The 13,104-nt window shown below is 35.9% G+C and overlaps 1 protein-coding gene across 3 annotated transcripts in view; it reads left to right on the forward strand.

The window, feature by feature from the left end:
* Nucleotides 1-13,104, forward strand: part of LOC5568491 — a 133,271-nt gene that overhangs the window by 96,745 nt on the left and 23,422 nt on the right. Inside the window, exon 1 of one of the 3 annotated variants that reach the window (XM_001658032.2) lies at nucleotides 7,297-8,379. The exons of the other annotated variants lie outside the window; for them this stretch is intronic. Coding sequence (XP_001658082.1) covers nucleotides 8,304-8,379 — 76 coding nt within the window. The 5' untranslated portion in view covers nucleotides 7,297-8,303. Of the gene's footprint in view, nucleotides 1-7,296; nucleotides 8,380-13,104 lie in introns of those variants that run through there. 3 annotated transcript variants of the gene reach the window in all.

Genomic DNA, 13,104 nt, shown 5'->3' on the forward strand with positions numbered 1-13,104 from the left:
AACAAGAAGAGAGCTTTAGAACAATCATTTTCAAAATTTTATTCTGAATCCTCTGCAGAGCTTTCTTCCTGATATTGCAACAGCTAGTCCATATTGGTACTGTACAATATACTGTATTGTTCGCGCACGGGCGGGACCCATTATCCGGCGTGTGATACGAGGAATTAAATACACATAGTACGGAGTGACTTGCCATGGCAATAGTCCAGTAATTACTACTTTATTATTCGTAAATTCAGGGTATACATACATATACATATAGGGATAGAGACACATACATATTCGGTTTGCACAAACATGTATATTGTACTGTATACAACATGGCAGGCCTGAAAATTCATTTGAAGATCAAAAGTTTGTTCTTAAGACAAATGGTCGATTTTCTGTTAATAAGTAGATAAATACATTTTACATGTTTATTACATTTGGTTTGAATGCCTTTAATGTGGTTTTTAAAAGTTACATGTTTATCTAGCATGGGCCCTAGATACTTAACTTCATCTGACCAATTTATTGTTATTGTTGTTGACATGTTATCATCGTGATAATATGTCTGCTTGAATATTTCAAAGTAAGAGGTTTTGGTTTATGTGGGAATATTATAAGTTGAGTTTTGGACACTTATCTCTTCCATTTTTGCAAGTATGATATTTTCTTCATATCCAAACTCTTTTTCAATCTACTACAGATGACACGCAGGTTTCGTCCTTTAGCAAAGAAGCCTGTGGCATTCGCAAACAAAGATGTTTGACATCCCTAGCTCAGGTAAGTCATATGTGAAAACATTGTATAACATTGGCCCCAAACCGAAGTTATACAATGAATTCTCTAGCAATGTTTTATGCAATTCTATCCAAAATTTTACCTCAACGCTAGTTTTGGAATTCAAAGCTTGTTCTAGGGTTTCCTCCCAAAAATCACCAAAAATACCCATCATGACTCCTTCAAGAATTGTAGGAATACATTCAAAAGAATCCGGGATTCAGTTTCAATTTATTTAAAAACTTAACTTGACTAGTTAACCAGTTGTTCATAATACTTTGAAAATTCTTTTGGGATTCTTCCAAGAGATGGTTGCAGGTTTTCTACAAGAATTGCTCGAAAAGTTCCACTAGGCATGTTTTTCAGAGATTCAACTAGGAAGTACTTTTGGTATTGCTTCATAGATCCTTTCAAAATTTCTTGCCTCAATAGGGGTTCGAAAAAAATCTTGAAATAACATCAGAGGTTTCTACAAACATTTCTCCACAAAATCTCAACATATATTTATTCATAAATTCTTCAAAAGATGTCTTTGAAAACTATTTAATTAAGATATTTTCTCTTTCATCAATCCTTTCCAGAAACTCTACACACAATTTTAAAGTTTTTTTTTCTCAGATTAGTTGAATTCGAATAAACATTGCTGATGCGTCAAAGTTATCTTTAAAAGACACATACAAAGACTTTTCTCTACTTATTTTAACAATTCTTCAAAAATATGTGACAAGATTTCTCCAAAAATTTGTCTCTCCATTTTCTTAGAAGATCCAGTACAAATTTATCTTTGAATTTTACAAGATTTTCTCTACAAATCCTTTTGAAAATTGTTCTAAACATTCCTATAATAATTTACTTAAGGATCTTTTATTGATTTCTGCAGGAGTTACTCCTTAATATTTTTCGTTCAATACTTTTTGAAATCATGAGACATTTCTTGATTATTCTGGTCAAAATTTATGAATTAACTGATAGAAATTATCTCGATTTTCATGACTTGAGAACCCTGCTAATACATCCCATGGGCTTATCTATGAATGATATGGAAACTGAAGAATTTCCAAAGAAAAAAGTTCTTGGACGTATGCTCGTAGAAGTTCTAAGAGAAATTCATCAGCTATTATCGGTTATTTATCAGATATTACTGACATTTAAAATAACATTTTTTTCTGGAAAAAAATCTTTGATAACTCTGCAACCATAAGAGAGAGAAAAGTAGTTTCTTCGGCAAAAAGTTGCGAAATCAAAGTGCTCAGAACAAATTGTTTGCGATAAATTGGCGTATATTATATTATTTTTCAGGACCACCCTAACTTGATTGTTTAAAAAAATCATAACTCGCAAACCATAAGAGATACACTCCCGTGCAAAAGTTTGGGTCCACCCCCTAAAAAACATAGAGTAAAGTGGGGCAAAAGTTCGAGTGGGGTAAGAGTTTCTTTTTAAGATTTCTAGCTCAATTCAAAACAAATCTTATAAATGTCATGGTGGTTTAAATGCTATTCAAGAAAGAGACTTTCACTCCAAATATCATAAAAATCGATTGAGATTTGGAAAAGTTATGGCTATTTGTTGTTTTTCGACGTGAATATTATAATTTTTGGACATACTTTCGTTGCATGGAACCAACTGAAGATAAAATCTTTTTCAATATTTTATGTAAGGGCGTTTCTAGGCCTATCATAAGGTTGCTTTGAGGTGTATTTGTTTTTGCATAAATGCTTGAAAACAATTTTTGGCCCATAGTGGGGCAAAAGTTCGACCCATGTATAAAATCACGGAAAAATTTGCAAATTGCCTAAAATCCCCATATTACCTTCAAATTTAGTTATTTTTGTCTGATTGTGTGAAAATAGTCACCAAAATTTTACATTTCCACTTAGTTTTGCGAAAAACTACTATTTTTGAGTATATTACAATTAATTCGGTTTTGGGCAATTTTTTGATGCAAATTAAGTGTGTATTTTTCGTTAAACTTAAGTTTACGGCTGGTGTAAGGTATGCCTGTCATAAAAGGATCGATATTTTGTGTTTTAGCCAGCGAACTTTTGCTCCACACTAGATTCGAACTCTTGCCCCACCGGTGGGGCAAAAGTTCAAATAAGACAATCAATTTTGAAACTGTTATAACTAAAAATGAGTAAATATTTTGACACAAGTTTGTTCAGCAAAATTATAGCCAATATGTGAAGGTTTACTGTATGGTATTTGTTTTGTTTTAACTGCTATTGTTTTCCTGGAAACTTTGATTATACAACTAAGGTCGAACCTTTGCCCCACCTTACTCTACAAAAGTGTTCTGTCCATATTTCTGTGATTACACGTCCAATTGAAACTCTTTAAGCCGCATTCGAAAGGCAAAGAGTTATTCTTACTTTGTTTGTATTTTTCCAAAAACATTTTCTGAATTTTGTGTTCTAAATTTTTACTTAAAGTTGTGACATTTTTAAAAAACCACACTGAAAAATCATTACTAAATTTCCTCAGCATTGGATCGACCAAAATTTTAAATGAAAGTGTCATTAGAATCGTAATCTGATATTCTTTGAAGAGACCCGACAAAATTTTGGCGGAAAAATCTGGTAAGAAATCAAAATCAATGAAACAGTCAGTCAAGTCATCGTGCAAAAGTTTGGGTACACCTGAGCCGCACGCTCATAATTTTTGTCAATATATCTGCCATTTTTCAACCGTTTTCAATAGTTTAAAGCTCTTTTGAGCGCAAAGAATGGCGCGTACATGATTGGTTTGAGATTTCACAGATATAAATAAGTTCAGATGAACCCAAACTTTTGCATGATACACCATACTGAGGGGTGAACCCAAACTTTTGCACGATGACTTGACAAACTGTTTCATTGATTTTGAATACTTTCCAGATTTTTCCGCCAAAATTTTGTGTCAAAAATTTTGTTCGATCCAATGCTGAGGAAATTAGATAAAATTTTGCAGTGTGTTTTTTGAAAAATGTTACAATTTTGAGTAAAAGTTTAGTATACCAAATACAAAAAATGTTTTTGTTAAAATACATACGAAGTAAGAATAACTCTTTGCCTTTCGAATGCGGCTTAAAGAGTTTCAATTGGACGTGTAATCACAGAAATATGGACAGAACACTTTTGTATGTTTTTTAGGAAGTGAACCCAAACTTATGCACGGGAGTGTAGATATTTGGGTTTTTCAACAAAATTGCTCAAAATCGATTAATCTAAAACATTGTAGAACATTTTATTGGGCTAAATGCATCGGCAAAAAAGGTTCAGGCGCAAACATGTTTGCCTTCCTAGATATGGCTTCTAAACCAATGTGCATTGGTTGGTACCAAGTATCCAACCAAATATAATAGGATCACAAGGTATAAATCTCTGTTTTTTTGTTGTTTTCGTAATTGAATAGTTATCAATAAAATACATATCTTTTCGACGATATGTTTTTTCCCAAGAAAGATTATTTGCAATAAAAATCTTTCGAAAATAAGTAAATTAATTCATTACGGTAAAGATGGATATAGGTGAAATTATGAAATACAAAATCCACGTGCTCGGCTGGGATTCGAACTCAGGACTCTTGTATGCTAGACGAGCGCTTTATCAACAAAGCTATCAAGCCACTTTGATTCCCGCTCCAGTCTGGCTGAAGACGGTATAAATTGTCTTTTGTTCTAGTGATTAATCAAATGATTCTATGTTGGCATATTTGATTTAAAATTCATACGATTTGTCAAGAATTCGCTTAACTCTCAACTTTTTTGCATGGATGTTTGATTGATTTTGCTTACCTTGAATCATCTCTTAGCCTTTTTTGAATCTAAGCTAAGAGTTTTTTTTGTAGAAACATAGCAAATTAACTCAGAAAAAAGAAGAAGCAACCACACAAAATTACAAAAAATATAATATAAGTAAAAAACCAAAAATTTCTACAAAATACATCAAATTTGCTTAATTTTCCCTTTTTTTGATAATTTCTCGGAAAATGAAACTTTGTTTTTTCGTTTCAAGGGAAATAAAATCCCGGGAAAATTGGAAATCCCCTGTATAGTATAAAGGTGGAAAATAAAAATGAATTCCAATGACAAATTAAAGTCCTTCTTTGAAGAACATAATGAACCTAAGATAATGAACAAATAAGCGAAATCCTCACAAGGAATTGAATCAATACAGTATTGAATTTCCATAGAAATCAAAATTTAAGAGGTCGGAACTAAAATCAATTGGTTCAGAACAAAAAGTTGTATTGCCATAGAAATACGTGAATTTGTCAAAAAAATCTAATTTAGTCCATGCGCTATATCGTCCCCATAATGCTACAACTAGATAACTCGAAAATCAAAATTTTGAGATGTGCAACTTTGAAATATGACCGTTTTACAAGGTGAAGGCCAATCGCAGAGAATATGGTTGAAAAATAAACTTCAACTTATGTAATTTAATTACACGCTTATGAGCTGTGGATATTTTGCAGATCTAATTGAGAATAATATTTTGACGTATTGAAATCGAAAATTTCAAATTTCGAGTTATCTTGTTGTAGCATCAAGGGGACGATATGTAACCTAATGTAATGAAGACGTTGTTATCAAGCGTATAGAAGTCCATTAAAAAAATCATGCTAAGATCTTGAAGGACAGTGTGGTGGAATCTGAGGTTTTAGACAGGTGTTGAATTCCGAGAACATTGAGGATTCATCTCTCTTATCGCTCTCTGTAACAATCATGATCCGCAACACATCATGAGAGTCTATTTATCGTCTACTACTATAACTCCGATTATAGGGAGTCGGATCCTATTCTTGGCACTTTTGATTCACTTCGGCAGTGGGGTTTTTCGAAAGACACAGATCATTTTTGGCCACAATATGCGTCGTATTGTAGTGCTCCTTATTGCAAACTTTCAGACAAATCGGTCAAGAAAAACCCCCCATGCCAAAGTGAATCATGGAAGAGCCCAAGTGGTTCTGCACCCTATCGTGGAAATAACAGTGCATGATAAAACCCATTTAAACAAGCTCCAAATCTGGGGGGCACTATTGCTATAGAATGCACGGGGATGATTTATCATGCCAGGAGAGTAAAACTCAATGGTAAATAAGCGAGAAAAATTAGTTCTATCATCGCTTTCTCTTTCGAGCTTTCCTTCGCTACTGCTGTTTATCAAGCTTGTTACAACTTGCGAAACATTGCCGATCATTGACCGATACAGATGCGATGTTTTTCTTCGCTTGCTTTGATCGTGCTTCGAAATCAACGAATTCTGCAATGACTGGTTTTAGAGCAACCACGTCCAGTAGAAAAACGAAATTTTGGAAATGAAGATAAAACAATAGCTAAATTTCGATCGGGAGGGCATTGTATATTTAGTAAAGTATTCGGAGCAAATGCATCCAAACCATGGAGTGATAGAAGCTACAGTAGTAGTATAAAACATTTGAATTCGAACAAATTTTGTGACCAATATAAAAATTTCCTTCAGAACACTGTATATGATATGCAAATTTGCTGGGCAAAATAAAATTATTCGATGTCTATTTCATAGAATTCCAAGATATAAAAAATATATGAAAAAACAGTTAAGATTTATTGTTATTGACAAATAGTTATTTTGTTTTTCGAAAGTGTTAAACTCAATTAGAAAACTTACCTATTTTTCGTAAAATTTACGTGATGTTAACATTTTAAGACTGCGAATGAGCTTATCGAAGTCTATAAAACTCATTTTATAGGCTGAAATTTGCGAAAAGCTGTTTATTTTTCTTTTTAACACTTCAGTCGTCGCGCTGTTGTATTTTGTACAACACTGTTGAAAATACCTCGCTTTTCATTCACAACAGCAGCGTGGTGGTTCTGACAGTGGCAAACTGCGCGACGACTGGAAGGTTAACAGCAGGTGTTACGAATATTGTAATAACAAATTTGAAATCAGTGGGACAAATGTAAATGCAAATGCTTGAAAGGAGTGAAGAAGGTTTTGATTTTGTCGTTTATTTCTAGGGTGCCGGTTACAATTGCTGTATTGTACCAGTACATTGGACTATTGAATAAAACGTGTATTTTTTTTTATCAAAACGATATGCGCTATTTTTTGGTGGAAAGATCGCCTCTAGTTTAGTCAATTTGTCAAATTTCAGCTTTCTATCAAATCAAAAAGTAACATAAATAATTAGGTTTAAAAAAATAAGTGCTCTCTTGCGCCTTCATTAGTTTTAGTTGGTACTCCGAGGGAAACATGTTAAACCTATGTAAAAATGAACTATTTTATTGAAAATTACTTATATCTTCCCTGAACGGCTACTATTGGAGCACTAGCGCAACTAGTGGAACAAGTGTATCAATAGTGGCTCAAGTGATTTGATGTTCAAAAAATAATTTTGTCGCTCTTTTTATATTGTTTCCATATAGTACAGGTTAAAATCTTTTTGTTAACACCAAAAGTCTCTGTTAATGAAGAGCATTAAAGTTATTTATTATGATTTTTTATTGGTTAGGTAGTTCTGCCTCTTTCAATCTCCAGCATCCTCCCATGTTCCATGTAAATCAATTCCCTGACAATCTGGCATCACTGCTCTCCAGACTAAATTGCGCATCGTTAACCGGTTCCATAGATCACATGCAACTGTAGCAGCAGCGCGACCCGCATCACATCGCCGCCCTTCCCACAACACGCTGAATTGCGCAGATTTGCTGCGCGGAGAGTTTATCGTGTCGAAGGGTGAATCTCGTTCGCTCCGCTTTTCTCGTCGTCTTCTTCAAACAGAACCGAGCGCGGTCCCAAGGGTTGGCCCGGCGCCCTTTTCTCGCCTGCGCTTGATATCATCAGCGCCAGAATAGCTTCAGAGCGCGTCCCGAACGGTTCGGTTCAGTCAAGTCAGTCGACCGTGTACCTCGGCTAGATATCGGTCAAACGAAGATAAACAATTCAAACGTTCAAATAGGGGAAGAAGGGAAGAATACGTAGTCGGTCAGCAGGAGCCGCCGGGTAGAGACGGAAATCAGTGCAACGGGTAGTTGATTTTATGAAAGTGCTATAATTGAGGAACACACGACTCAATTACTTCATTTACCGTATATGCGCCTGCGGCGGGCGGGTTGCTTGCTGTAGTCTGTGCGAAGTAGTCTCGGGACACGAGTGCAGCCACTCAGTCGAATCGTGGCGGCGGTGCGGTGGTTGTTCAAGAAGAGCGAGAGCAATCAACGATCAGTGTGGTGTCATTTAGCTCTGCACAGCTACCGGTTCAGTCGACGGGTCCCAATCAGTGCGGAGTTTCTTTTCCTAGAGGCCACAGCCGTCGTCTGCTCTGGGTAGCAATAAAGTAGATGCGAAACAGTTGATCCGAATTGTTTGGATAGATATAGGTTAACGATCTTGCGAGACGAGAGTGACCGACCTGCGCGGTCTGTGTGCCAATTGAGTGCGCGATCGCGTTGAGGGCCGTGACCACAGTTCCTAATTGATGCACTCGATTTCGGCGGTTGTGGTTCGCGAAAAAATCGATTAGAGGAAGGCGCCACCGTCATCGTCGAACAGCAAGCAGTTCAACGACACCCCAGAATGTCGGCGTTGGGCGATTTAGCGCAGCGGAGTAGGGTCATGTATGTCAACAACAATCCACCGGTCGTGCCAACAGGTGAGAGGAAATAGGAATCGCTCAGTTAGACAGTCAGACTGCTCTCTGGTCGATCGGGTGTGAGATCATCCATCTACCTTCCTAGTAGTTGAACCTAAACTGGGGCTGTGTTTGATGTTTTGTTGTTGTTTTTGTACGGCTTGGAATGGTTTAGACTGGTTCAAGGACGAGCGAGCGGTGTGCGTTTTAGAATGGGAACTTGGATCTAGACCTGGAAGGTGGTGCTCTGTGATGTGTGACGCCTAAAAATGTATAAATTTATACAAAACGATTCACTGTGTGGATAAATGGATTTTAGTGCCTGTTTACTGTTCAGTGAGTGGAATGAAATTGGTCACCATTAGCATAATTTATTGGTAGGCATAATGGAGATCATATCTCTTCTTCTCTACGGTATATGTTTATCATGTAAACAGTGGGGCAGTTACAAAATTTTCCACGACATGATCAGCCCTGAGTGTATAGGAGAAGCATGCGAGTTATGTTACTAATAATGGTACATCGATTGTGCTCTCTGGGGAGTGGCTTATGGGCGATCAATGTTTTAAAACTTCATATTAGATATTAACGGTATGCTATTATGTAACAACACTCTATAAACACTGTTACCAGTCTGTTGAGATATATCTTACCAGCACGACAAACATTGAGATGAAAATACTTTTCATTAACACTCTACTCAGATTATTGTGCCTCTAGTTTTCCCGACCACAGATCAGGTGATCTATTATTTGTATCAGATTGTATTTGACTCAATGTAAATATACTGCACTCTTTGAAACCTAGTTCCAGGTGATCATGAGCATTAGTGATCGTCATATATCAGTAGTTGGTACTTCGAAATTGCTCAAGGATTTTAATGTGAATAATTCGAGAGCTCAAGAGCTTATCATAAAAAGCTGAGTCGGCCACGTCCTATGATTATCAAGAAAGAAATTAATGTAAGAGTTCATTCAAAAATTTCCCATAAATCCCTTTTTGATTCTGTTGCCCGTTGCCCAATTCTTTCTGGGATTCCTCGCTACTTTTCTTCAATAACCATTCCGATATTTTTTCCTGCAATGATTCCTGAGAATACCACTGGGAAGATTGTACGAATACCGACAAATATTAATGCGAGATTCCACCTCCGGGAATCCTTCCATAATTGTTTGAGGAAATTTCTTCATGCATGCTCTCTTGAACTTGATTGGAAACAGCATCCATAGTTACGGTTCAGAAATTATATTTTTTAGGAATTACTTCAAGAATATTCTTCTGTTATTCTTTGTAAAATACGTCTGGGTTAATTTTTCTTCATTTGTCTTTAGTAATCCCCCAAGATATCCCTTTAAAAAATAAATCCTGATGACTCTAGAGAAAATATTTTGCATCGATTTTTCCAGAAATTTATCCCGTGATTTTCCTTATTTTTTTTTTATTTTTTTGGAATTCCTCAAAATATTGAAACAAGAATTCTCTCAGGTACAGATTAGGAAAATAATCTGCGGTTTTTCAGGACTTGATCCATCGTAGAAACTCGGGAGTCCAGTGGAGCCCATATTCTTTGGTATCTAACATGAAGAAAAATCTTCTAAACCAATTTACATGACACTTCCTTAGTCGGATGGTTAGAGTCCGCGGCTACAAAGCAAAGCCATGTGGAAGGTTTCTGGGTTCAATTGCCGGTCGGTCCAGGATTTTTTCGTAATGGAAATTTCCTTGACTTCCGTGGGCATAGAGTATCATCGTACCTGCCACACGATGTACGAATGCAAAAATGGCAACTTGCAAAGAAAGTTCTCAGTTAATAACTGTGGAAGTGCTCATAAGAACACTACACACTTAAGGCGCAAGAAAAAATGGCACAAAAGTCAAAACTGAAAAAGCAGTTTTCTCTTTTCAAATAGACAAATCGAATAAAATAAAAACACACAGCTCTTTGATTTGCCAAACAAAAAGGGTGTGTGTTTTTATTTTCATCAATTTGTTGTTTTAAAAAGAGTAAACTGCTTTTTCAATTCTGACATTTGTGTCATTTTTACTTGCGCCCTAATTCAGAATGCCGAATCTCGGCTAATTTTAACCGAGATCCGCACAGCCGAGTAGTCGGCAAACAAATTTCCTGGGATCTCAGCAAATAAAACCGAGTATCACTAAATCGGGCTTCGTTGCTAAGCAACCTGAAAATTTGTTAGCTGAGTCTCGGTTAAAATCGGGAAACCGAGATTCGCACAGCCGAGCTCGTGAAAAAAATTTAAGTGTGTAAGCTGAGAAGCAGGCTCTGTCCCAGTGAGGACGTAATGCCAAAAAAAGAAGAAGATCTAGAATCTTTTAGTGGTTTCCTCTAGTTATTCTGAAGTTTTTCCAGGAATCCATAAGTTATACTACACGCAAACAAATCCGTTCTCATAATCGTGAACAAAAAGTCACGGTAAACGGAACGCATTGCTTGCTGAATTTTATGACTTGGTTCCCAAAAGCGTGAATGTTTGCATCTCGTTTATATGAACCTAATCAGTAATCCAAGAACACAGTTCTTGCTTCTTCCATTAGCATGTTTTGTTTAGTAACGCGTTCGGTATCATGACTCTCAAATCACGATATCTAGAACCCGTTGAACCATTTTCACGATTTGGTTCCTGATAACGAGAACTTTGTTCACGCGCGCTGTCAAAAATGATAACGCATGCGCAGGAACAAATATACGATAGTCAACAAAGGAATAGCGGTCCGGAATGAAGGCATGCAATCTATGCATTTTTGTTTTAGATTTTCAGCGAAATTTTCATTTGAGACTGCTTTCTGCGTGAATTATCAAGTAAGTAACTAGTTTTTCTTGATGCTACACGAGCAAAAATACTGCGTATTGCTCAAAATGTGCTCGTTTGTTGCTGAAAAATTGTGTATTCCTCCAAATTAGCGGGCGTAGCTTTCGACTCCTAAAATAGATATTTTATGCTGCCTTCTCGTGTTTCCTATGAATAGCGTAGCTTCACAATACATTGTGAATAAAAACAATTACATCAACAAGAACTTCATAAATAATTCATTAACGGAAAGCCGGTCATAAAATGTTTCCAATGTGTATGATAAAATCACGGTATCCGAAACATCACCATGAACTGTGTTGCTGGTTCCAAGAACACTGTTCTCGTATACTAGAACAATAATCACGGATCCTTGACTTTCTTCCTACCAGTGATCACTTTCGCAGGCGTTACGAATCGTTTGAGGAACATAGTTCCCGATGCCGTGATTTATATTCATGGTGTATATTCATAAACCGAAGTTCCCCCTGACTGATTGTGCGCATTTTCTGGAACGGTTTTATTTGCGTGTAGGACTACTCCTTAAATTCCACAAGGAGTTACTTCAGAAAATCTATCAGGAATTTTTTCAGCGATTCATTTTAGTAATTTTTTAACAGATTTCTCCAGGGGTCTATACAAATTCTTCCCAAGGGATTTCTCCAGTGCTTCATCCAATGCTTCCTTCAAGAATTCCACCTGGAAATCCTCCAAAGATTTTTTTAAGAATTCCTTCAGCGAAACTTCAGGCATTTCTATACAGATACTACCCATAATTTATCCAAGGATTCATCAAGTTCCTCCAGGAATTTCACCAAGGATTCGACTAGAAAGCCTTCAAAGATTCCAAGAGATATACTGCAAAAGAATTCTTTAAAACTATGTACCGTAAAACGGGGTAACTTTGATAGTTTTTTCGAAGAAAACTTCAATATTTATGCATGCTGTTTCAAAGAATTACAATTTATATTTTTAAAACAAGTACTGACATCCTAGCTATCGATTGCACTTGATAGATTGCCAAAAGATTTATTCTGAATGGATATATAATTTTTCATATAATCGAAAGTCGGTTTTCTGTTTTGGGGTAACTTTGATAATGGAGTATAAATCGAACAAGATTGAATGAATTACGGAACATTTATAGGGTGTTGCATACCTCTAGGCGTTAAACGCTGTATGGAAATTTCTGACTTAGATTACAAAAATGGTCCCAGTTTGTAAAAATGGTTTTCGCTAAGAGATTTGAGACCGAATTCATGTTCTACTATAACTAAGCTATCATAGGTAAGTGACGAACTCATTATGACTTTATCAAATAGTGTTCGTAGAACAGATTGTTTGTAAGCGTTGCAAAAATGCTAAAATCTTGTAAATTTTTAATATTTGCATAAAAATCCTCAAATGCACTTGATTCCAACGAAAATAGCTTTGAAATTAAGTGTCATATTAATACTCTTCACTTTTGCATTCGTTTTTCTTAACTAATTGACAGAAACTTCGTTATTTCTTTTAGTATGTTGGGGGTCTCGCACTATCAAAGTTACCCGCATTATCAAAGTTACCGTAAAATCGGGTGTAATTGATCAGAAGGGTGAAATTGATCATTGTATCGCACGATTTTATTTATTCTTAATGGAGTACAAATATCAATCTAACCTGCAGTAAATGAACGTTGTTTGTCCTAACTATTGTCGAATTATGTGTTGTGAAGTTTTTTGCGTTAAAGAATGTTTATTACTATGAAAATAATGTAAAATTTCAAAATCATGTACGGTGTAGTGTTGACAAACATCCTTGAACTTCTAGTTCTAAACACTGATTTGAACATGGTATAAACCTTAAGGTTTGTGAGGATGCTTAAGATATATCCCTAAACCAGATTTCATCACCAAAACTCGTACCAATTAGCTCATATGGTTGAAATAATTGAATT

This window comes from Aedes aegypti, chromosome 2 (genome assembly GCF_002204515.2).
Source record: "Aedes aegypti strain LVP_AGWG chromosome 2, AaegL5.0 Primary Assembly, whole genome shotgun sequence".
NCBI lineage: Eukaryota > Metazoa > Arthropoda > Insecta > Diptera > Culicidae > Aedes > Aedes aegypti.